Here is a 25,387-nt window from a genome sequence, read left to right on the forward strand (position 1 = left end):
TATGGTAACTCTGTGTCTGTTTGAGGAATTGCCAAACTGTTTTCCAAGGCTGCTGTGATATTTTCCATTCCCACAGTAATGTATGAGGGTCCCAATTTCTCTATATTCTTGCCAACACTTATTATTAACCATCTTTTTTATTATAGCTGTTAAAAAAAAATTCAACCAAGTAAATTGGAAGATCTAATTGACTTAAGTGATCTATGACTCAGTGTGCCATGTAGCAAGTAAAAAGATGCTCCAAAAGGGTTACAGAAAGGGAGAGGTTTTTAGAGGCAAGACAATTAAGACATAAATAGAAAAAGGAATTATTTTGGGTGAGATCACATTCCTTTGGGGGATGGAGAGGGTACATATGACAGATTAGCCCATTGGTGCTGACCAGAAAATTCCTAACTTGCTATATTTCTGGGGAGGTTGAAACTACAAATACATGAAGTATAAAGTCCTAGTTTGGTGACTTGGCCTAGCAGAAGTGACTCCATGCTGAGCCTGCAGTTTTCTGTTCAACATAGACATCTAAAGGGTGAGAAATTGTATCTCATTGTGGTTTTGTTTTGAATTTCTCTAATTGCAGCCTATTTTTACACAGCCTAAAAACTAAGAATACTTTTTACTTATTTTAAATGTTGGGAAAATTTTAAAAATACTTCGTGATATATGAAATTATCTGAAATTTAAATTTCAGTCTCTATAAATAACATTTTACTGGAATACAGCCATACCCATTCATTATGTAGTGTCTTTGGCCTCTTTTCTTGCTCCAACAGAGTTGAATAGTTGCAGTAGAGACCGTTTCACCTGCAAAGCCTAAAATATTTACTATCTGGCTATTTATAGAAAATGTTTACCAACCCCTGGTCTACAGTATAGTTGGATCTGGGGTAGAAAGAAGGAAATATGACTGCCCACTGGAAATGGATTTTTTAAAAATAAAAAGAGAACGCAAGCAGGCGAAACAAGGGAGCAAATTAAGATGTTATGCTTAGGTAAATCACTATACTTTCACTGGAATCATTATTATAAATACTTCCAATTCTAGGCTCTCCTGATCTTACAAGTTTTTCCCAGAGTTCTATATCTGTTCTGCTGCTCTGATTATATATTGTTCATCAGAAACCTCAAGGGTTTCCTATACCTGCACACCTCTTAGCCAGGGTCCTATGTGATCTAACCGCGTCTTAATTTTCCATCTCATCTTCAGTAGAAGCAGCCTGAATTTCAGAATTTTGTACTTCCACTCTCGCTCTTCTGCTTGGAATGCTCTTCTCTTCTCCAAATCCTGGACACACTTTATTATTGTTATCATGAAATATTTTAGGCATCAGAGAAGAGAATAAAATAGGAGTATCTGTGCACTCATCACCAAGCTTTGTCAAATATCATTTTGCCATGTTCTTTAGTTATTAAAAAATATTACAGACTTAGAGATTTTTAAAACCTTCTCAAATACAAAATCTTTTAAGTGGGCCTCCTTGATGCACTCAGACTTAAACTCTTCTTATTATGGTTTCCTGTAATACTTTCATTGTACCTCTATATCTGACCTTTCTTCCCTTTTAAGACAATTTATTTGCATGTTCCTTACTATTATTATTACCGTAGAGTGGTACAAAGATTATTTTAGATAATCCAAGGAAAAGACATTTAAACATTTTTAAATTGTGTTTATTAAAAAATGTACACTAGAAATATGTATACACAAATATTTAAAAATAAGCATCTAGAACATCAACTCTATGATTTCTCAGATATTCTTTAGAGACATGGCTAAAGTAGGTAGAGATATTCAAAAATTGAGTAAATGATGTTAGAAAAATATTGAGTAAAAACACATAGGGCAAAAATTTTAAAGATTGTACTTAAGTAATTTAGTTTAGGAAAGCTAGCTTATTAAGGACACAATCATGATTTTGTATATGCTAACTCAGAATAGATGTTTATTGAATTGAATTGCTTTCTCTCTGGTTTGGCAAGATCCTTGAAAATCATAATGGAACTTCCTCAACTTCCTGACAGACCTCTGAAGACATTTCCCCACACTGAGTGTCCCTGCCGAGGACAGATGGTGCTTTTCACTCCCTCCCTTCCCTGTCCATATGACAAGCTGCCCAGATGGGGCTTGATAAATATGAAATAATGCTAATAATAGTCCTTTTCTGAAGGATTAAGGCCTCAAGGTTGTCAGACTGTTCTCACTGGTATCACTTCAACAAACCAATCTCAGCAAATTTGCTTGTGGGCCACTTTTGTTCTTGGATCTGGTGCAGTAGATACACACACACACATATTCTCTCAGAATACTTTGTATTTTTTTAGAGAAATATCTCTCAGTCTCCTTGAAAATCACTCTTTTGTGTCATCTTTTCACTACCATTAACAATGACCCATCTGAAGTCACGCTGGTCACTGAATCTGGTCTTGATCCTTGGTGTGAGGAATCATTTTGTTGTGCAGCAAGCCCAAAGCACAGTATCAGCCAAACTATGTCATAGTCACAAAGCTGCTGTCCTATCTTCCAGCTGTTCTGAGCAAACGTAACCCTTTCAGAAGTTGCACTCCTCCTACCCTAAAATGCTTTATATGTTATCAGATATTAGAGGATGATAATTGTGGTGAAATCTTTCACTTTATTTCCTTTCTTATAGCCTGTGTTTTGAGGTAGTGTTTTGGGAGTGTGGGGAGACAGGAGAACCCTGAGGCCTCTGAGTCACAAAAGGAGATCAGAACATGTCTGAAGTTTGGTTTAACTCCCAAAGCTTCACTCATATTGGGCCAGATATGCTTATAAGAGAAGCCTATGAAACTAATGTAAATGGTTTTAACTTCTGTTTCCTAACCACTACTGCTAAGGCACAGGTCACACCAGGAGTGGCTTACAACCAGGGTATATGACCTTATACTTTATCATCCAGATGAGGGTGCTGTTGAAAGTGAAACATGGCTCTAGGGGGAAAAAGGCGTAAACCACCCAGAGAAACCATGATATTAAGTCACTATACTGAAGCATTTTGAGCCCCTTATCAGAGCCTCTCAAATTAGATACTAGATTTCAGCTTGGAAAATATGTGGGGTTTCTAAGAGAATTTAAAGTTTTGTTTTCATTTCAGTGAAATGCCTGTATTTGCACTGTTTGTATTGATCCATTGTTTGTCCCTAAGTGGGAGGATTTTAATTGTCCCTGGCCTAAAGGAGAATAGAAGCAAACTTCTCATAGTGAAATGTTCAAGCCAAGCAAAAGTCAAAGGTCAGCATGGCCTGTAAAGTAAGCCATGTAGTAGTTCTGAATGAAACTCGCTGGAAGAAGGATACTGAACTCAGCATGTTACTTTCTACCATATTCATTTTGCATGCGATGGAGTTTCAGTAAAACATCATGCATTCAATGAAATTATTTTGCATTTAATTTTATAAATTTTTAAATTACAAATTTGTGTTGATTCTGTAAGGTCATAAGGAGCTTCCTCACACCCAGATTCATGTTAGTACATACTAAAGAAGCATGGCAACAAAAACCATTTAAATTTGAAGCTCTGCAGGAATTTTAGAACAGTGTGCCTGGTTAGAGCAGTTTTGCTCTTATTCTGTCTTCCTAATCCAACTCTGACCTCTGGTGGTTATATATAGTTGCCGATAAAAGTAAAATACTCTACTCCCTTTATAAATGAGGTTCCTTTCCCAAACTCATTTGTAGGTCAGTTGTGCAGAAGACAGAATAATTTCCCTGTAGAAACAATGTTATAAATAATGGAAGATATTGCAGGATAACCCACAGAAACCCATAGTGGCTCTTTGTCACTTGATCTATGCCCTTCTCTCCCTCCTTGCTGGCAAAACAAACAAATCACCATATCTACAGTCAGTAACACCCAACTAACTCTCTGTCCCCTTCACCACCAGAAGTAGACAGACAGGGAAGGCCATGAGTGCTTTAGTAAAATCCAGCATTTATAGGCACAGCTTCTGCCCTGGACCCCACACCCTTCCTTGGGCCTTCAAAGGAGTGAACCATCTAAAAGAAAACTTAAAGGTCCTCTTTGCTTCTTTCAGGATCTGGAGGCAAGTATTAATCTTGCTTCCTTTTCTTTTGCCACACCCATTGCCCCTCTTGGTTCTCCAGGGTCAAAGTCACCTTCCAAGTAGAAGGCAGCAAGAAAGGGAAAATGGAATGGAAAGAAAAGAAAACCCTTTGTCCAAAACCCCGAAGCCGGAACCCCCTCAGCTCTATAACCAATAGGCCTTCAAAGACCTGTCTCCTCAGAGCTGTCTGGCTTCCCTTCTAGTCCCTTCTACCCGCCTAGAACAGGAAGGGTTGGGGAAAGAGCAGTCCCAGTCTAGTTGGTGTACGTCACATACAGTAAACACGTGTACTGTCAGTGTGTTTCCTAGGGCTCCTCCCTGCTAAGGGCTGTGAGGATGTGGACTCTGCTGTGTCTAGACAGATATAAATCCCTTTTTAATGGGACTAGAAAAACTCTGTGGAATGTTAACAAATCCATTCAAAGATACAAAAGGGAAAACTTAAGATTTTAACAATGTAGAAAAAAAAGCTGGAAGAACATAAGAGTAAAATACTAAGCTGGTTAGAGTGCCTGATTGTGATGAATTATTTAACTTGGAATCACCCTAATATTGATATAATATATAACTTTATTTAAAATAAATGAAAATGATCTTGATTGTTTTGTTAACCTATTGCTACATAGTAAACCACTCTAAAACTTAGAGGCTTAAAACAACCCTTTATACCTTAGTAAAGCTAGAAAGAAAACAAAAACAAACCCTTTATTACATCTCACAATTCTATGGATTGGCTGGGCAATTCTACAGGTCTCCCCTGCAGTCTCACATGAACTTGCTGTGCAGTGGCAACTAGGGTTGATCATCCTCTCTGTAGGCTATATATTTCCTTAGTATACTCTTCAGTCAACATAAAAGAGGCACTTTGTGCCAGGCACTCTTCCAGATGTTAGGGTATAGTACTGAACAAGATAGATGAGGCCCTGGTCCTCTTGGAGCTTACCTTCTTCAAGTCTTACCTTGCAAAGAATAAGCGGGTAAACAGATCCATCATAAGGCCATGTAGGTGGGCAGGAGGCTACTTTGGAATGATCAAAGACCTCTTTGAAGTGACATTTAAAGATGGGGGAAAGCATTTGCTAGGTAGGGCATATTTCCTTCGCTTGAAAGAACTTGGGGATTTGAAGGAAAACCACAAAGGCCAACATGTTTGGGACGCAGTGAGTGAGAAGAATTGGATTAGATCACAGAGGTAGTCAGAGACCAGGTCATGCGGGGCCGTGAAAGCCACACGAAGGACTTCCTGGGTAATTGGAAGCAAGGGCAAGGCTTTAAATCACAAATCGTATTGATTTTCTTGTCCAAAAGATCGCTCCACTCTCACCTTAGAGAAAGGATTGTAGGGGTCAAGGGTGAAATTGGGTAACTAAACAGGCCACTGCAGTAAGTGATGGAGCTTTGGATGAGGGTGGTAGTAGTAATTATGGAAAATCAGTAGATTACAAATATGTTTTGAAGTGATTTCTAGAAAGCCCTGCTGATGGGTTGCATTTGAGAATGAAGAGAAAGGAGAAAGCACAGAGGTGTCTCAAGGTTTTTTTTTTTTTGAGCAGTGGAAAGAATGAAGTACCATTCACTGAGGAGAAGAGTGGAGGGAGAAATTTTTTATTTGGGGGAAGGCAAGGAAGAAAACAAAATTCCATTTGAACATGCTTAAGTATGTTATGCACACTCAAAAATTTAAGGTTTAAATCTTCTAACATTCCCTTTGAGATGGGTTTTATCTCTTTGTTTTAATTGAAGTTTAGAGATGCTATGTAATATCCCAAGGTCCAAAACTAGTGCAGAGCTCTGATTAAACTAGCCATTTTGGCCCCCAAACCCATGTTCTTACCCCTAATTTATGTGTGTGTGTGTGTGTGTGTGTGTGTGTGTGTGTGTGTGTGTACATGTAATGATAGAGCTTATTACTGTGACTTTACTCTTGGTGGGAGAGTGGCAAATGTCAGTGTTTATATTACAAAGGTGGCCAAAGAGTCTACAGTCTTGAACTCAGCCTGAAAACTGGCTATTTATGCTTGCCTTTTTGGTGATCTTTTGTATTCTTAAAAAGTTATGTAGGTGATTTTCATATTCAAATTTTTTCTACAGTTAGATTTTCTGAAAAATAATTATTCTGTGGTTGAGGTCAATATTTAGTCATTTAAATGTGTCTGATCACTAACAGAGATAGATTATTTAGTAATTTTCTTGGCTTTTGCAACAATGTAAAAAATACACCATAGGAAAGAATTGTGACAGGACAACCCTTCAAAATATTAATTCTGGAATATTAATTCTTCCTAATCCCAGAGTGTACAAATGCATACATATGTCATAAGTAAATCAAGATGACAAATATTCAACCATTAGCTTTCAAAAAAGCTACTGATGAGAGAGACAACCAAGATGGCGGCATGAGTAGAGCAGTGGAAATCTCTTCCCAAAACCATATATATTTTTGAAAATACAACAAATACAACTAATCCTAAAAGAGAGACCAGAAGACACAGGACAACAGCCAGACTACATCCACACCCACGAGAACCCAGCGCATCGCGAAGGGGGTAAGATACAAGCCCCAGCCCAGCGGGACCTGAGCGCCCCTCACCCCAGCTCCCGGTGGGAGGAGAGGAGTCGGAGCGGGAGGGAGAGGGAGCCCAGGACTGCTAAATACCCAGCCCTAGCCATATGCACCAGAGCGCAGACACAGCGCGTGCGTGGGGTGCTGGAAACTAGGGAAACAGGACAGTAAGACCTGTGAGTGGGTCCCCACAGCGAGTGCCCCGGGGACAAAGAAAAGCGAGTGCTTTTTGAAAGTCTTAAAGGGACAGGGACCCCACAGCTAGAAGGAAGCGCCCTGGGACACTTAGCCCAGCAGCTGCGAATCAGGGGGAACTCTGGGCGCCCGAATCCCTGCAGCGCAGCTCGGAGGCCCCTCACTGTGATAAACAGCCTCCCGCCTTTTCCCCCTCTGACACGGCTCCGCCATATTGGAGCATCAGCCTGAGGCAGGCCACGCCCACAACAACTGCAGAGCTAAATAAACTCCACAGCGGCCGGGCAAGATCAGAAGCCCGTCTGCATGCAGCTTCCCAGCACAAGCCGCTAGAGGCCGCTGTTCTCCCAGGAGAGGAAGGCCACAAACTGGCAAGAAGGGACTTTCTCTTACCCAACACACGTGCCAGCTCCCCACAAATGTATCTATCACCATGAAAAGGCAGAAGAAATTGATACAGACCAAGATCACAGAGGCAAACCCTGAGAAGGAGATAGACCTAACCAGTCTTCCTGAAAAAGACTTAAAAATAAAGCTCATAACCATGCTGATGGAGCCGCAGAGAAATATGCAAGAGCTAAGGGATGAAGTCCGGAGGGAGATTACAGAAATGAAACAATCTCTAGAAGGATTTATAAACAGAATGGATAAGATGCAAGAGGCCATTGATGGAATAGAAACCAGAGAACAGGAACGCATAGAAGCTGATGCAGAGAGAGATAAAAGGATCTCCAGGAATGAAACAATATTAAGAGAACTGTGTGACCAATCCAAAAGGAACAATATCTACATTATAGGGGTACCAGAAGAAGAAGAAGAGAGAGAAAGGGATAGAAAGAGTATTTGAAGAAATAATTGCTGAAAACTTCCCCAAACTGGGGGAGGAAATAATTGATCAGACCACAGAAGTGTACAGAACTTCCAACCGAAAGGACCCAAGGAGGACAACACCAAGACACATAATTATAATGGCAAAGATCAAGGATAAGGACAGAGTTTTAAAGGCAGCTAGAGAGGGGAAAAAGGTCACCTACAAAGGAAAACCCATCAGGCTATCATCAGACTTCTCAACAGAAACCTTACAGGCCAGAAGAGAATGGCATGATATATTTAATGCAATGAAAGAGAAGGGCCTTGAAACAAGAATACTGTATCCAGCCCGACTATCATTTAAATATGAAGGAGGCATTAAACAATTCCCAGAGAAGCAAAAGTTGGGGGAATTTGCCTCCCACAAACCAACTCTACAGGGTATTTTAGAGGGACTGCTCTAGATGGGAGCACTCCTAAGACTAAATAGATGTCACCAGAGAAAATAAAATCACAGCAAAGAAAGCAGACCAACCAAATAGTAACTAAAGGCAAAAAATAAAATCAACTACCCACAAAAGCAGTTAAAGGAAGCACAAAAGAGCACAGAATAAAACAACCAACATATAAAGAACAGAGGAGGAGGAGGAATAAGAAGGGAGAAAAATAAAGAATGACCAGACAGTGTTTAAAATAGCTCAATAAGTGAGTTAAGTTAGACAGTAAGATACTAAAGAAGCTAACCTTGAACCTATGGCAACCACGAATCTAAAGCCTGCAATGGCAATAAGTACATATCTTTCAATAATCACCCTAAATGTAAATGGACTGAATGCACCAATCAAAAGACACAGAATAATAGAATGGATAAAAAAGCAAGACCCATCTCTGTGCTGCTTACAAGAGACTCACCTCAAACCCAAAGACTATAGGAACAAAGAAAGACTGAAGGAACAAAACAGCAGCAGAATCATAGAACCTAAGAATGGACTAACAGTTACCAAAGGGAAAGGGACTTGGGAGAAAGGGAGGGAAGGGAGGGATAAGGGTGGGGAAAAAGAAAGGGGACATTATGATTAGCATGTATAATGTGGTGGGGGGCATGGGGAGGGCTGTGCAACACAGAGAAGACAAGTAGTGATTCTACAGCATCTTACTACACTGATGGACAGTACTGTAATGGGGTTTGTGGGGGGCATTTGGTGAAGGCGGGACCCTAGTAAACATAATACTCTTCATGTAATTGTAGATTAATGACAACAAAATTAATTAATTTAAAAAAAAAGCTACTGACTTAGCCCTGTGTGGAAAGCTCCTACATCTACATTTTGACAGAGTTTTTGCTCCCAGGGATTAGATAAAGTATGCTCTCAGGGTAAAGAGAACAGTGGGAGTGAAGAGGCAACATGGACATGAAGGCACATGGGAAAGAAATGCCACACCCTTTCCAGAGCTTGCGCTGCTACCAGCCCAGAGCCAGGGCACATCTCAGAGGCTGAGGCAGAGCTTAGAGCTGAGATGATCCTCTTATTGTCATTTTGTGGCTTCCATCATTCCCCAGTAGTCAGCCTGCCAACCACCATTTTCCAGTTGAAGTGTTGCTTGCCTCTGTCCCAAGAATCTTTTCATATTCTTCTGACTGACCAGCTCTTGGGAATAATCCCTCACCTAAAGGCCCAGAACATTCATAAGCACCACTTAGCTCCTCTCTATGTCCGGAGATTAGAGAGAAGACTTGTAGTCCTTGATGGGTGACTACAAAAAAGGAAAAAAAAAATCCACATACCATGCTGTGCTTTACCAATACCTTTTCATTTAAATCTCCTAACATCCTATGGGATAGGTTATCTATCTTTGTTTTGAAGGAAGCTTTGAGATGCTATGTAATGTTTTTGGAGGTGGATTTTTCTCTGATTCCCCCTCAAGTCATGGTAAGTTGAATGGAGGGCCTAGTTTCTAAGTTCTTAGAAGCCTAAATTCAGTTGCTCAATGTAATACCAAAGTTAAGTTTTCATTGATTAAATTAGTTTATTGCTCATTCTCCCATGAATACTTACGTCACTAGAATTTTTACAGGTGGGGAAGGAGGGTGTTGTCCTATTGCTCAGCATTTCTCTGATGATCACTCTACTTTGTACACCCAATAATTTATCTCTGGATATTTCACTGGCTTCACACCATCTACCGTTATTACACCAACAAAACTCATCAGGTTGCACTTTCTACATTAGCTCTGTATGGGCTTGTTCCCTGCATAGTTTTTTATGTCTTTAGAAACTTTTTTTAGAGAAACACTAATTTTTTGCATCACTTTATATATATCAGTGAATTTAAACAGTTCCTTTTTTGTAGCAAAAAAAACTTTAAAGACTTTTCTTAGGTATAGACAGAACATTCAAATAAAATCTTTTATAGGGCACAGCAATAGCCAGATATTAAAAAAATCAAAAAGTGCTTTTCATAAGTATTAAGTTGACTCCTGATTAACATTGTATACTCTCATTAATGTTTCACATATTGTTTCTGTTCAACCAATTTCAGAACTTCATGAAAAAGTTGAGTGGTAGGCTGGGTAATAGGGTAACACAATGGGAGCTTCTTTTCCAAGGCTGGCATGTGAATAAAGTACCTGCAAATCATAAAAAGAAACAAAATAGCTTTAAAAACAAGAATTTTCATGGTCCCATCAGTATGTATACACCCACTGGCTTAGCTTTGGAGGGTGCAGGAGTCTAACTCACAAGACTTAGCCAGGATTTTCAGCCCTCCAACTCCCCCATTTGTGACCTAGAAGACTTCCGATACATGTGCCTTTCAGCTCACTGAAGCACTTTACTTCAGTAAAGGACATGATCATCAGTTATCAAAGCTTAAATGAGGAAACGGGACTGACTTCACCACACTGTGAGCTGAGGCTCATGCTTCTTGCTTTCTCAGGCAATACAGAGCTTCAAGTTGGAATGGAAGAGCCAAGCTGTGGTCACCACTAGGGCCAAGTCAAGAGGGAATAGTAGGGCTCATCCCCAGGCCTCAGGAAAAAGTAGAAAGGAAAAGCCAGGGAAGACACAAAAGTGAGAAAACTTTAAGCCATTCCTTTGGATAGCTTAAGATTGGTTCTCAATCATGGGTGCACAATGTAATCACCTGGAGAGTTTTTTAAAAATGTCCATGGCCAGACCTCACATCAGACAAACTGAACAGAATTTCTACATGTGAGACCTGGATATCAGGATTTATTAATAGTTACTCTGGTGATCCTAATGTATAGCAAGTCGGGAATCACTAGTTTAAAACAAAGATCATAAACCTAAATGCTCACAGGTAACATATTAAGAGTAAGAAAAGAGAGAGAAGATAGTGGCACACTGAACAAACGTGATCTCCCTAAGAGGGTGGCTGCTATCAAGCTCTGGCCAACTGCTGACATGTACAAGTGTGACACCATTTTGCCAGTTCAGATTTTTAAATGTGCATGACTTTTTTAATTGGGTTGTGTGATACATGCTACATGTATCGTATGGATGAAGCTTGAAAATATGCAAAGTGAAAGAAGCCACACAAAAAAGGTCATATACTGTATGATTCCGTTTATACGAACTGTCCAGAAGCAGCAAATCCACAAAGATGGAAAGTAGATTAGTGGCTGCCAGGGGCTGGGGAGAGGGGAGAAGATGGTGCGCCTACTTAACAGGTGTGGGTTTCTTTCTGGGTGATGAAAATGTCCTGCAATTAGATGGTGGTGATAGTTGTGCAAAACTGTGATGTGTTAAAAGCCACTAAACTGCATGCTTTAAAATATTTAAAATGGTGAATTTCATGCTGTATGAATTGTACCTCAAAAAACAAAAGTGTGGAAAAATTTGAATTGTGTGCAGCAACTCATAGTGGGCCAAACAATATCTTTTTATAGAAGCCAGAATGGAACTTACGGTGTAAAACCACATGGAAGAAAAATAGGGTCCAAAAATAGGGCTGAAATTTTCCAAAAAGCAAATCTAAGTCTATCATGTATGCCTCCACATCCTTTGAAGTCTCCATCTAAACTGGTAGCAAAGCTATGCCTGCTGCACCCTTCTCATGTCACGTCAAACGTAGCCTAGGTTTTTTTCCTTGATAAGTGCTCATGCAGGGCTGTACCACAAAGCACACTTAGCTTCGCCAACCTATAAATAGAAATAGGAATCCCTAAGATGCAGCAGAGGCTGGCTTACAAGACCAAGGCTGGCTACTGCTCTGTCTCACTGCTTGGTTACTAAGAGTTAAGAGAGGGGGAAAAGGAAACAAATAATAATAATTCATTGTTTCTCTTTTATCAATTGCTTTTTTCTTTCCAAAGCCTCCTTTGAATTCACAATCTATAGTTTATTACCCCTTCAGTAGGGTTTGTTACTCTTGATTACTCACAGCATGTTAAAATCGTTACTACTTCAATGAGATGCTGGAGGCAATAAAGCCAATGACTGAGAAACAGTTATTAAAAGAGTTTGATGTTTCACTAGTCTTTTCTGGCCTACCAATACTTCAAATGGCAGTAGTTCTTAGCACTCCTCCAAATCCTACTTTACTGCAGATAGATCAAAGTGAAATATGTTAAAAAGTAGAATTTCCCACTGTCACTTAACTACTACTGGGCAACTTGCAGTTTTGCATGAAAATCAGAAATGAGTGGATTTTACTAAAGATTAGATTCAGACTTTTCTTACCTGAATTCTTCTCTGTAGTCATTCCTAATATGCTCAGCTAAGGTCTTGCTGTACTGTAGGCAGCTCTTCAGGATATAAAACTGCTGGTACAATAGAACTGCTTGGCTGGGACTTAGCAGCCGAAATGAAGCTGAAAGCCCCTTCACCATTTGTTTCACAACAGTGGCCACAAAAGTAATCTAGACAAGGAAAATGCAGTTACATGCAGGCTTCATGCCACCCATAAGAGCACCTGTTTCAGTTAGAGCTTCAACTGTAAGTGCAGGTGGAAGTCCTCAGCACCCTTTACACCAGTGGCCTTGCACTGTTTCTCGTCGCAGTGGTATTCAGACCGCACTAGACCATAGCCCAGCTGGGTTTACCAGTTGTACCCTACAAGCAGGATCAGAACTAAATGGACTGTCAAGGAAATCTAGGCTCCAAAGTGGAAAGAGAACATTGGAAGCAGGAGTAGGGGTAGAAGGGGAGCTCGGAAAGGGCCTCATCCAGTGGGGAAGATGGTTTCTCTTCTATTTTACTGTTAAGAACAAATGGCCCACAGGGATAAAGTGCCTGTGACTTTCAAGGATGTTCCTACAAGGCATCGGTGATGTTGATGTCACCGTTAGCTGGGTTTTCGGTAAGAGCACTTCTGTCATTTTCAGGGAGAAATTAAAATGAAAAAAGGTACCAATTAGGTCAAGTTATTGGGGGTCTGTTTCTCATTCACAATAGAACCAAACAATAAAAAACAAGAATAATGGATTCCACAAGTCTTTTTTTTGGGAGGGGCATGCACATTTTCAAACTACTCTCCAATGAATATAAACTACTATAAAAAAAACAGAAAGGAATGCTAGTGTCCTTTCAAGTCAGCAGGTCCTTCTGTATGCCCATTAATCAATAAACATGTTGCTTTTCTACTGATACTGCTATTGGCCCTTCCTAAGTAAGGCAGGTGTCTTGAAGTGGGTTTTCCCCAATCCAGATCCATTTACACTATTGACTAGTGTGTCAGGCAAACACACACTGAGGTAAGTCAGGAGCAGTGGAACAAAGCAATGCCCACCTGGGGATTAAACTTGTAACTTCTTTAGCATCTTGCTCTAACCAAGTAAGAGAATCAACCTGAGCTGACTGACACGCAGGTATATTTGATGATTCCAATTTTTTCCGAGCTTGCAAATTTCTCTCAAATGGTCTGTTACTATCCATACTCTTCAGAACTGGGCTACTATTGAAGCTTTCAGTGTGTTAGTGGTCCTTTGCCACCCTTCATCCTGACATGCTTTATGGTCACAGACTAGCCTCATAACTCAACTCAATTCCTTTGGTGAACCAATCCTAGAGGTTGATAAAGAAACTTGCCTGTTGCATGGAGTTCTTAGGACCCCAGATTTCACACATCAGTTCAGAGAATAGGGTCTGTAACCACCACACAGGAAAAGTAAGGGTTTTGGCATCTTACACATACAAGCTTCTGTTGCTGTGAATAACTGTAACTTTATGATACTCCCTGAAGTGAGCCTGAAACTTGATTAGGGTCTTTGTGCTCCTAAAAGAGCCAATTTCATGGGCTCAGTCTCTGTGAAGGCAGTTGACTGTACCACTAACAAGTGCATTCTCTGGGCCCAGCCAGGTTTTTGTAAACATGTCACAGGGATCTAGCAAGACAATCTAGATTCCCTAGGACAGACTAAACATCGCTCTAGGAAAACAGCTCAAAGTAGGAAACCACTGATGATCAACAGAGGTTTACACATGGAAAGAGAACATATTGCCTCATGTCAAATCCTTCATTAGCAATGAAAATTTAGCTTGAATTACTACCTTCTGAAGAGACTTCCTATTAAATACATGTTGATTGAATATATGAATTCATGAGTGAATAAAAGGAAATTAAGTTAGGGGGGATAAAAAGAGATTAAGTGGTAAAGCCTCTATTAGAATTTATTCAGCACATATTTTATTGAACATCTATTATGTGCCTAGCACAACAGACATAGCTTCTGCCCTCATGGCACTTGGAGTCTGTTGGGGGAGAAGGACATGTATCAGTCATGATAAACTAGGCTATGCTGTGTACAAATCTCACAAAATATCAATTCTTTGCTTAAAACAATAAAAGTTTAGTACTTGATCTCACTGTACATTCCTCACAATGTGTGTACTTGCTCAGGACTGTTTGGGATGTTGCCAGTCACCATGCCAGAGGCACCATGCTACGACTATAATGGGGGAATATTACCTAATTAGAGGTCAGAGAATCACCCCCTCCACCCTGCCCAGGGACGAGGCATGGAGGCCTGAAGGGTGAGTCAGAGTTAACTAGGTGGAAAAGGGAAGGAAAAGCCTTTCACATAGACATGGAATGGTAATGGTCCTGTGATGGAGTCGGGGTTGCTGGGGGTGGGCAGTGAGTAGGAGACCCGCACAGCTGGAAGAGTGAGGGACTAGATGAAGCTGTAGGGCCATAACATGCATGGTCTTATAGGCCACATTAAGGAGTTCAGTCTTTATTCATTATGCCTTTGTTATGAGAGATTTAAAGCAGGGGATGACATAATCAGGCTTTTATTTTGAATAGATTCCTCTGAGTACAGTCTGGTGGGAGAACAGGGACAGGCCATGTGGATATGACTGCAGTGTCAAGGAGAGATGGGGATACTGCAGACAAGGCGGTAGCTGCCAGGACACAGTGCCACATGACCCAGGTATGTTCATGCTTGCCAACTCATACTCACTGTTAAAGATAAATGTTCATTTTTTCCACTTAATTATATAGCCAATATTTTAATGTTCCGTTTTCTACATATATCTTAGGGTTTTCAGGAAATAAACCACATTTAAGATGTCATTTCAATACCTTAAACATCCAGGCCCCAAACATAAAAACATTTTAGTTAAGCAATAAAATCAAATTTATGTTTGGCTTCTGTTTTACAAACCTGACTACTTACAGAGAAAATCTGTGTCTTATTCAAGAGCATTTGTTTAATTGCCTCGAGTAGTGGTTTTCTTTTAGTTTCTCGGTACTTACTATGGGAGGACAACTTTGTAGAAAGGACATCATCCAGCTAATAGCAAGCTTTGTTGTTCCCAGCCCAAGATTTCCCTGAAAGATTCAAGGAAAAAAACAAGTTATATTCATGAAGTTCAAGTTGTGCCTAAAAGGATATTCATTGTCAAATACATTTTATCCTGACTAATCAAATCTTTAAAATCGGTATTTAGAAAAATAAGCTAGATGAGCACTTAAGAGCAAAAGTAATATCATTTAAGCCAACCAATTTTGGAGACCATGTCTAATACAAGCATTTTTAAAGGTATATAATTAATCATATACATGTGTCATATAATAATCATGATATATATATAATCACACAGTATATTATGTATAATAAAAATATATATTGTACCTGCTGAAAGACAAGAAGAATCTCATATAAAAGTGCTGTAGCTGTATCTGTATATTCCAGGATAAGCTTCTGTAACTAGAATTTTAAATAGTAATCAATGCAATATATTGGCAGGGCCAGAAAATAATTTCTCCTGATTCCCTTTAGGTATTTATAAAGAATTTTTGATTAACTGAAAATATAATTAGTGTAGCCAGTTTTCCTTAACCATTTGGTTCAGTTGGTCTCAAAAAAGTGGCTCTCGTGAAAAGACTATGCAAAAGTGGCTCTCATAAAAAGAAAGTGGGTCAGGGAATGAAGATACAATAACCCATAGAATATTAACACAAAAAAAATTGCACACTTGATGTACAAAATCATTCATATCAACAGCCCTACTTCCTTTCATGAATGCAGAAATATGCTACCCAGGATTAAGTTGGGAGATTTTCTTGGAAATGCAGGCTTATGTCCAACTTCAATTATAATTCCTTCTGTGTTATAGGTAAATATAGGGCTTAGAGATTTTTTTTTCTCTAAAGAACTCCAAACTCTCAGTTTGGTGAGGCTGACTTCTTGCCCATAGGCCACTTGGTACATGACAACTGTGTCTGTGTGCATGTTACAGGCCAGCACATTTTCTCTGACAGTATTCTCTGCAATAAAGAGCTCTCGTTTGAAATCTCCCACTCTTCTACACCTTGGAAATAAAATGTATATGACCTGCTCATAGCCTCACTAATAACCCAGATGCAAAAGATCAGCAAGTCTAAACCAGGAAACTCAGACCTATCTTTTCTGTGCACTAGATATTTTTATATGGAAATACCATAGGCAAATCAAACAAAACTAGTCTAAAACCAAGCTCATGGTTTCCCCTTTGAACCTACTCCTCTTGCTTTAATTCTTATCTGACATGCAGGCCAGAATCTAAAAGTCACCTAATCTTGACACTTTATTTTCACACCAACCCATCAATTCAAATTCCTAAAAATTTCTGCAACTATCCTCCTTACAACTACCATCCCTTTTCTTCATTTAGTTATTCAATGAATATGCATCAGACACTATACTAGGTGTTGGGATGCAATGGAGAACAACAAAGACATGGTCCCTGCACTCATGAAATACACAAGCTAGTGGGGAAGAGACATCAGTCAATAATCAAAAAAATAAATGCAGTTGCAAACTGAGAAAAGTGCTATGAAAGAAAAGTAAGAAAGTAGGAGAGCTCTAAAAAGAAAGCCTACTCTTCTTTGGGGGTCAAGGAAGGCTTCCTTTTGGTCCACGTTACCCTCTCGTGGACTACTGCACTACCTTCTTAGCAGCTCTGCCTGTCTTGAGTCTTGCTTCCATTCCACTCTTTAATCCCTAACTCATGCACTCCACTGTTGAAAGTAATATCATAGATGATCCATTTCTGTTTGTAATAATATATTCATGTTATTGATTAGCATCTGTCTCTCCAACCAGTCTGTAAGCTAATAAGGGCAGAGATTGTGTCTGTTTTGCTTCTTGTTTGGGCCCCACACCTAGCCCACTGTTAAGCTCATAAGAGATTCTCAATAAATATGTATCAAGTGAAAGAGTAAATTGAAGACTTTTCTAAAACATAACTCTGTATGTTTAAGAACTATCAAATCACATCCCATACTTTTTAAAAAATTGTGTTGGCCTGCTCAAAATAAACTAATAATAAGTTGATTTAGTCTCTCAGAATAAATGCTTTCTAGGCAGGTTGCTTATTTCTATTATTTTAGTAAAGCCTTAGAAAAACAAGTAACTCCCGCTGAGTTTGCACTGCTTACATAGGTAAGGAGATGGTAAACTAAGGCAAGACTGTTAACCCTAAAATCTCCAAGACAGTGTGCTATTCTACCCATTAGTCCCCTTCTGTGGAATTACATATACATAAATATTTTGTATACAGACAGATAAATAGATTTATCTAATGGCATATTAATATTGACAGAGTAGTTATTTAAGTTTTGAGGTTAATGACAAAATATTTACTCTTTGATTTAATTATATTTTTATATTCTACAATGTCTTGGTCCACATTAGAAGACAAGAAGCCAGGACCCTTCATATTAAATTTCATCTAACCCCAAAATTCTCATCTCACCTCAGCATCAAAAGACTTCTCAACTAAAGTTGAATCAGCCACCAACTGGATATCAAACACAGGACAGGATTTTGGGATCTGAGGCTCGCTAATTAGAATTACCAAGAGATTAAATAGTGTTCCCCTGAAAAAATAAAAGTAATTAATGAGTAAAATTTGAAAAGAAAAGCAATGAGCCAAGTTTGAAGACATTGGATTTAATTAAAACTACAAACCATTGCAGACCATTCTTGACCAAAATTGTGGATCCTTAGACATGCAGACAAATGTCTAAACATTTAAATGGAAATATAATTTCTTGGCTTTTGGCTCAGAGCAAGTACATGGTTCTAGAAGTTCACATAGCTTAGAAAGCTTAGAAAAATCTGGATTTAAGGGAAATAGCAGTGATTCCAATTATAGCAGTATTTTTTTCAAATGGCTTGTTATGGATTACTAATTCCAGGCAATATTATAGTCAAAATAGATTCTGTGGTCAAAGGAGGTATGGAAAATACTTGGTAAAACCAAATTCATTGGATAGTTTTATGATAGGATGTCTCAGAGGCTTTAACATGCTAATGTGCATTGTATATCTCTGGGACAAAGACATTTCTTGAGATGCTCATTTCATCACAAATTTTTAAACTCTAGACCCCCTTTTTAAACAAAGCATTTCAGAGGTTTGCTGTTCCACTGAAAACCACTAGCTATACATAATAAAATTAGTATTAAACTTCAGGTCTTTTGCTTTCAAATGCAGTGTACTGTCCACTAACCTATACTAGTAACTCACTTAAATGTTACTACATGTTTGATTCATATACCTTATTACTGAAAATAAAAGGAAGAAAAGATGACAACTGAAATTGAACATTCTGGAGAGCCAAGTTAGTAACACCATCTTCATTTGTGTAGTACAACCCACATATGGTTGAAAAAGAGCCGAAAGCAGAGCATTAGGAAAATCAGTTGCCTAACTGAAGACAACAGAGTAGTTTTGACAGATAAGAGTACTAAAAGAATTTATAGATAGAACTGTATAAAAATTCTCTACAACTGTAAGCATTCCTTTCATAATGGAATGAAGGAGACTATAAAAAATCCTCATCTAGTAATATTTGAGGCTTCCTAATCTTTTAAACAATCGTTTAAGTCTACCATGATTAGAAGTTCATGATTAACAAAAATTGTAATAAAAATACAATTCCCCTCCTTTTTCCAACTCAAAAAACAAGCCTAGTTCTCATATCTGCAAAAGAAGAATCATGTCAGCACATTTCTCAAAAAAAAAACAGGACATGTCTTACAGGATATTTACTAATGTTTCATTCAGGCTATTTTTAAATAGCCAATCTTAGTTTTAGAAGACCGTTCCAAAAAACACTCCATTTAGAAGCTTTGTCTGATAATAAATTTGAATTGACCTTCCATTCACTGTTACATTTCAGTATAGTCCTTTATTTTCAGCAACAGCTTCTTTTCAAAGTATCATATATCTGAGGCTAAGGGAAGGTACTCTCAAATTCTGGGTCACTTACTGTGATGATAAATGAATTCAGCCATAACAATACTGAAATATGAAAGGATTATGGCACATTTCAAGAATAATACAATGCAATGAGTTGAACTAACAGAATTTCCACTTATGAAAAAAAAGGAAAATGCTGAAGTGAATAAATGCTTTTTTATTTGCTCAAATGGAATTTAATCTGAAATCTACCCCTTCTGCCAAGTCAATTTAAAAATCCATGAGGACGAGGGATCGGAAGATGGCGGCGTGACTAGAGCAGTGGAAATCTCATCCCAAAACCACATATATCTATGAAAATATAACAAAGACAACTCTTCCTAGAATAAAGACCAGAGGACACAGGACAATATCCAGACCACATCCGCACCTGAGAGAACGCAGCGCCTCACGAAGGGGGTAAGATACGGGCCCCAGCCCGGCGGGAGCCGAGCGCCCATCCCCCCAACTCGCGGCGGGAGAAGAATAGGCAGAGCGGGAGGGAGACGGAGCCCAGGACTGCCGAACACCCAGCCCCCGCCATCCAGGCCAGAGCGCAGACACAGTGCGTGCGCAGGGGGCCCTGGATACTAGGGAAACAGGGCAGCAAGAACAGTGAGCGGGCACCGGAGGCCGGGCGCCGGAGGACACCAGAAAAGTGAGCGACCATTTTTTTTTTTTTGCTGTTTTGTTTTGGCGAGCGCTTTTTGGAAGTCTTAAAGGGATAAGGACCCCAATACTAGGGAAACAGGGCAGCAAGAACAGTGAGCGGGCACCGGAGGCCTGGTGCCGGAGGACACCAGAAAAGCGAGTGACCATTTTTATTTATTAATTTATTTATTTGCTGTTTTGTTTTGGAAAGCGCTTTTTGGAAGTCTTAAAGGGATAGGGACCCCAATACTAGGGAAACAGGGCAGCAAGATCGGAGGGCACATGCCTGAGGCTGGTGCCGGAGAATAAAGAAAAACGAACGGCCACCCTTTTTTTTTTTTAATTAAAAAAAAAATTTTTTTTTTAATTTAAATTTTTTTTTGTGTGTGTGGTTGTTGTTTTGTTTTGGCTGGTGCTTTTTGGAAGTCTTAAAGGGGCAGGGAGGGACACTTAATCCAGAGGTAGGGAATCCGGGATCTCTGGGCACCCTAACCCCTGGGCTGCAGGGAGCAGGGAGGCCCCTTACGGAGATAAATAGCCTCCCAGCCGCTCCTGCTCCAACGCGACTCCACCATTTTGGAGTAGCTTCCCAAGCCAGGCCACGCCCACAGCAACAGTGGAGATAAGCTCCATAGCAGCCGGGCAGGAAGCAGAAACCCTGTCTGCGCGCAGCTGCCCAGCACAAGCCACTAGAGGTCGCTCTTCTCCCCGGAGAGGAGGGCCACAAACCAACAAGAAGGGAAGTTCTTTCATCCGTCACTAGTCCCAGCTCTGCAAACTATTCCTATCACCATGAAAAGGCAAAGCTACAGGCAGACAAAGATCACAGAGACAACACCAGAGAAGGGGACAGACCTAACCAGTCTTCCTGACAAAGAATTCAAAATAAAAATCATAAACATGCTGACAGAGATGCAGAGAAATACGCAAGAGATATGGGATAAAGTCTGGAGGGAGATCACAGATGCCAGAAAGGAGATTACAGAAATGAAACAAACTCTGGAAGGGTTTATAAGCAGAATGGATAGGATGCAAGAGGCCATTGATGGAATTGAAACCAGAGAACAGGAACACATAGAAGCTGACATAGAGAGAGACAAAAGGATCTCCAGGAATGAAACAATATTAAGAGAACTGTGTGACCAATCCAAAAGGAACAATATCCATATTATAGGGGTTCCAGAAGAAGAAGAGAGAGGAAAAGAGATGGAAAGTATCTTAGAAGAAATAATTGCTGAAAACTTCCCCAAACTGGGGGAGGAAATAATCGAACAGACCATGGAAATACACAGAACCCCCAACAGAAAGGATTCAAGGAGGACAACATCAAGACACATAATAATTAAAATGGCAAAGATCAAGGACAAGGAAAGAGTTTTAAAGGCAGCTAGAGAGAAAAAAACGTCACCTATAAAGGAAAACCCATCAGGCTAACATCAGACTTCTCAACAGAAACCCTACAGGCCAGAAGAGAATGGCATGATATATTTAATACAATGAAACAGAAGGGCCTTGAACCAAGGATACTGTATCCAGCACGACTATCATTCAAATATGATGGTGGGATTAAACAATTCCCAGACAAACAAAAGCTGAGGGAATTTGCCTCCCACAAACCACCTCTACAGAACATCTTACAGGGACTGCTCTAGATGGGAGCACTCCTAGAAAGAGCACAGCACAAAACACCCAACATATGAAGAATCGAGGAGGAGGAATAAGAAGGGAGAGAAGAAAAGAATCTCCAGACAGTGTATATAACAGCTCAATAAGCGAGCTAAGTTAGGCAGTAAGATACTAAAGAGGCTAACCTTGAACCTTTGGTAACCACGAATTTAAAGCCTGCAATGGCAATAAGTACATATCTTTCAATAGTCACCCTAAATATTAATGGGCTGAATGCACCAATCAAAAGACACAGAGTAATAGAATGGATAAAAAAGCAAGACCCATCTATATGCTGCTTACAAGAAACTCACCTCAAACCCAAAGACATGTACAGACTAAAAGTCAAGGGATGGAAAAACATATTTCAAGCAAACAACAGCGAGAAGAAAGCAGGGGTTGCAGTACTAATATCAGACAAAATAGACTTCAAAACAAAGAAAGTAACAAGAGATAAAGAAGGACACTACATAATGATAAAGGGCTCAGTCCAACAAGAGGATATAACCATTCTAAATATATATGCACCCAACACAGGAGCACCAGCATACGTGAAACAAATACTAACAGAACTAAAGGGGGAAATAGACTGCAATGCATTCATTCTAGGAGACTTCAACACACCACTCATCCCAAAGGATAGATCCACCGGGCAGAAAATAAGTAAGGACACGGAAGCACTGAACAACACAGTAGAGCAGATGGACCTAATAGACATCTATAGAACTCTACATCCAAAAGCAACAGGATATACATTCTTCTCAAGTGCACATGGAACATTCTCCAGAATAGACCACATACTAGGCCACAAAAAGAGCCTCAGAAAATTCCAAAAGATTGAAATCCTACCAACCAACTTTTCAGACCACAAAGGCATAAAACTAGAAATAAACTGTACAAAGAAAGCAAAGAGGCTCACAAACACATGGAGGCTCAACAAACTGCTCCTAAATAATAAATGGATCAATGACCAAATCAAAATGGAGATCCAGCAATATATGGAAACAAATGACAACAACAACACTAAGCCCCAACTTCTGTGGGACACAGCAAAAGCAGTCTTAAGAGGAAAGTATATAGCAATCCAAGCGTATTTTAAAAAGGAAGAACAATCCCAAATGAATGGTCTAATGTCACAATTATCGAAATTGGAAAAAGAAGAACAAATGAGGCCTAAGGTCAGCAGAAGGAGGGACATAATAAAGATCAGAGAAGAAATAAATAAAATTGAGAAGAATAAAACAATAGCAAAAATCAATGAAACCAAGAGCTGGTTCTTCGAGAAAATAAACAAAATAGATAAGCCTCTAGCCAGACTTATTAAGAAGAAAAGAGAATCAACACAAATCAACAGTATCAGAAACGAGAAAGGAAAAATCACGACGGACCCCACGGAAATACAAAGAATTATTAGAGAATACTATGAAAACCTATATGCTAACAAGCTGGAAAACCTAGGAGAAATGGACAACTTCCTAGAAAAATACAACCTTCCAAGACTGACCCAGAAAGAAACAGAAAATCTAAACAGACCAATTACCAGCAACGAAATTGAATTGGTAATCAAAAAACTACCAAAGAACAAAACCCCCGGGCCAGATGGATTTACCTCGGAATTTTATCAGACATACAGGGAAGACATAATACCCATTTTCCTTAGAGTTTTCCAAAAAATAGAGGAGGAGAGGATACTCCCAAACTCATTCTATGAAGCTAACATCACCCTAATACCAAAACCAGGCAAAGACCCCACTAAAAAAGAAAACTACAGACCAATATCCCTGATGAACGTAGATACAAAAATACTCAACAAAATATTAGCAAACCGAATTCAAAAATACATCAAAAGGATCATAGACCATGACCAAGTGGGATTCATCCCAGGGATGCAAGGATGGTACAACATTCGAAAATCCATCAACATCATCCACCACATCAACAAAAAGAAAGACAAAAACCACATGATCATCTCCATAGATGCTGAAAAAGCATTTGACAGAGTTCAACATCCATTCATGATAAAAACTCTCAGCAAAATGGGAATAGAGGGCAAGTACCTCAACATAATAAAGGCCATCTATGATAAACCCACAGCCAACATTATATTGAACAGCGAGAAGCTGAAAGCATTTCCTCTGAGATCGGGAACTAGACAGGGATGCCCACTCTCTCCACTGTTATTTAACATAGTACTGGAGGTCCTAGCCATGGCAATCAGACAAAACAAAGAAATACAAGGAATCCAGATTGGTAAAGAAGAAGTTAAACTGTCACTATTTGCAGATGACATGATACTGTACATAAAAAACCCTAAAGACTCCACCCAAAAACTACTAGAACTGATATCGGAATACAGCAAAGTTGCAGGATACAAAATCAACGCACAGAAATCTGTGGCTTTCCTATACACTAACAATGAACCAACAGAAAGAGAAATCAGGAAAACAACTCCATTCACAATTGCATCAAAAAGAATAAAATACCTAGGAGTAAACCTAACCAAAGAAGTGAAAGACTTATACTCTGAAAACTACAAGTCACTCTTAAGAGAAATTAAAGGGGACACTAACAGATGGAAACTCATCCCATGCTTGTGGCTAGGAAGAATTAATATCGTCAAAATGGCCATCCTGCCCAAAGCAATATACAGATTTGATGCAATCCCTATGAAACTACCAGCAACATTCTTCAATGAACTGGATCAAATAATTCAAAAATTCATATGGAAACACCAAAGACCCCGAATAGCCAAAGCAATCCTGAGAAAGAAGAATAAAGTAGGGGGAATCTCACTCCCCAACTTCAAGCTCTACTATAAAGCCATAGTAATCAAGACAATTTGGTACTGGCACAAGAGCAGAGCCACAGACCAATGGAACAGACTAGAGAATCCAGACATTAACCCAGACATATATGGTCAATTAATATTTGATAAAGGAGCCATGGACATTCAATGGCGAAATGACAGTCTCTTCAACATATGGTGCTGGCAAAACTGGACAGCTATATGTAGGAGAATGAAACTGGACCATTGTCTAACCCCATATACAAAAGTAAACTCAAAATGGATCAAAGATCTGAATGTAAGTCATGAAACCATTAAACTCTTGGAAGAAAACATAGGCAAAAACCTCTTAGACATAAACATGAGTGACCTCTTCTTGAACATATCTCCCCGGGCAAGGAAAACAACAGCAAAAATGAATAAGTGGGACTATATTAAGCTGAAAAGCTTCTGTACAGCAAAAGACACCATCAATAGAACAAAAAGGATCCCTACAGTATGGGAGAATATCTTTGAAAATGACACATCTGATAAAGGCTTGACATCCAGAATATATAAAGAGCTCACATGCCTCAACAAACAAAAAACAAATAACCCAATTAAAAAATGGGCAGAGGAACTGAACAGACAGTTCTCTAAAAAAGAAATACAGATGGCCAACAGACACATGAAAAGATGCTCCACATCACTAATTATTAGAGAAATGCAAATTAAAACTACAATGAGGTATCACCTCACACCAGTAAGGATGGCTGCCATCCAAAAGACAAACAACAACAAATGTTGGCGAGGCTGTGGAGAAAGGGGAACCCTCCTACACTGCTGGTGGGAATGTAAGTTAGTTCAACCATTGTGGAAAGCAGTATGGAGGTTCCTCAAAATGCTCAAAACAGACTTACCATTTGACCCAGGAATTGCACTCCTAGGAATTTACCCTAAGAATG

The 25,387-nt window shown here is 39.4% G+C and overlaps 1 protein-coding gene and 2 long non-coding RNA genes across 5 annotated transcripts in view; 2 read left to right on the forward strand and 1 right to left on the reverse strand.

The window, feature by feature from the left end:
• Nucleotides 1-25,387, forward strand: part of LOC130679095 (uncharacterized) — a 173,400-nt gene that overhangs the window by 48,743 nt on the left and 99,270 nt on the right. The gene's annotated exons all lie outside the window — the stretch shown is intronic.
• LOC118917291 (uncharacterized) overlaps nucleotides 237-25,387 on the forward strand; it is a 56,383-nt gene continuing 31,232 nt past the window's right edge. Inside the window, exons 1-2 of the long non-coding RNA XR_008992066.1 lie at nucleotides 237-526; nucleotides 14,918-15,044. This is a non-coding gene — a long non-coding RNA (uncharacterized LOC118917291). The remainder of the gene's footprint in view (nucleotides 527-14,917; nucleotides 15,045-25,387) is intronic.
• Nucleotides 8,101-25,387, reverse strand: part of C10H12orf56 (chromosome 10 C12orf56 homolog) — a 106,705-nt gene continuing 89,418 nt past the window's right edge. Inside the window, exons 9-13 of one of the 3 annotated variants that reach the window (XM_036894932.2) lie at nucleotides 17,854-17,977; nucleotides 15,750-15,824; nucleotides 15,371-15,445; nucleotides 12,352-12,530; nucleotides 8,101-10,277 (exon numbers count right to left, since the gene is read on the reverse strand). In XM_036894932.2, coding sequence (XP_036750827.2) covers nucleotides 10,151-10,277; nucleotides 12,352-12,530; nucleotides 15,371-15,445; nucleotides 15,750-15,824; nucleotides 17,854-17,977 — 580 coding nt within the window. In that variant the 3' untranslated portion in view covers nucleotides 8,101-10,150. Of the gene's footprint in view, nucleotides 10,278-12,351; nucleotides 12,983-15,290; nucleotides 15,446-15,749; nucleotides 15,825-17,853; nucleotides 19,584-25,387 lie in introns of those variants that run through there. The other 2 variants (XR_008992064.1, XR_008992063.1) reach the window with 2 other exon arrangements.

Source organism: Manis pentadactyla, chromosome 10 (genome assembly GCF_030020395.1).
Source record: "Manis pentadactyla isolate mManPen7 chromosome 10, mManPen7.hap1, whole genome shotgun sequence".
NCBI lineage: Eukaryota > Metazoa > Chordata > Mammalia > Pholidota > Manidae > Manis > Manis pentadactyla.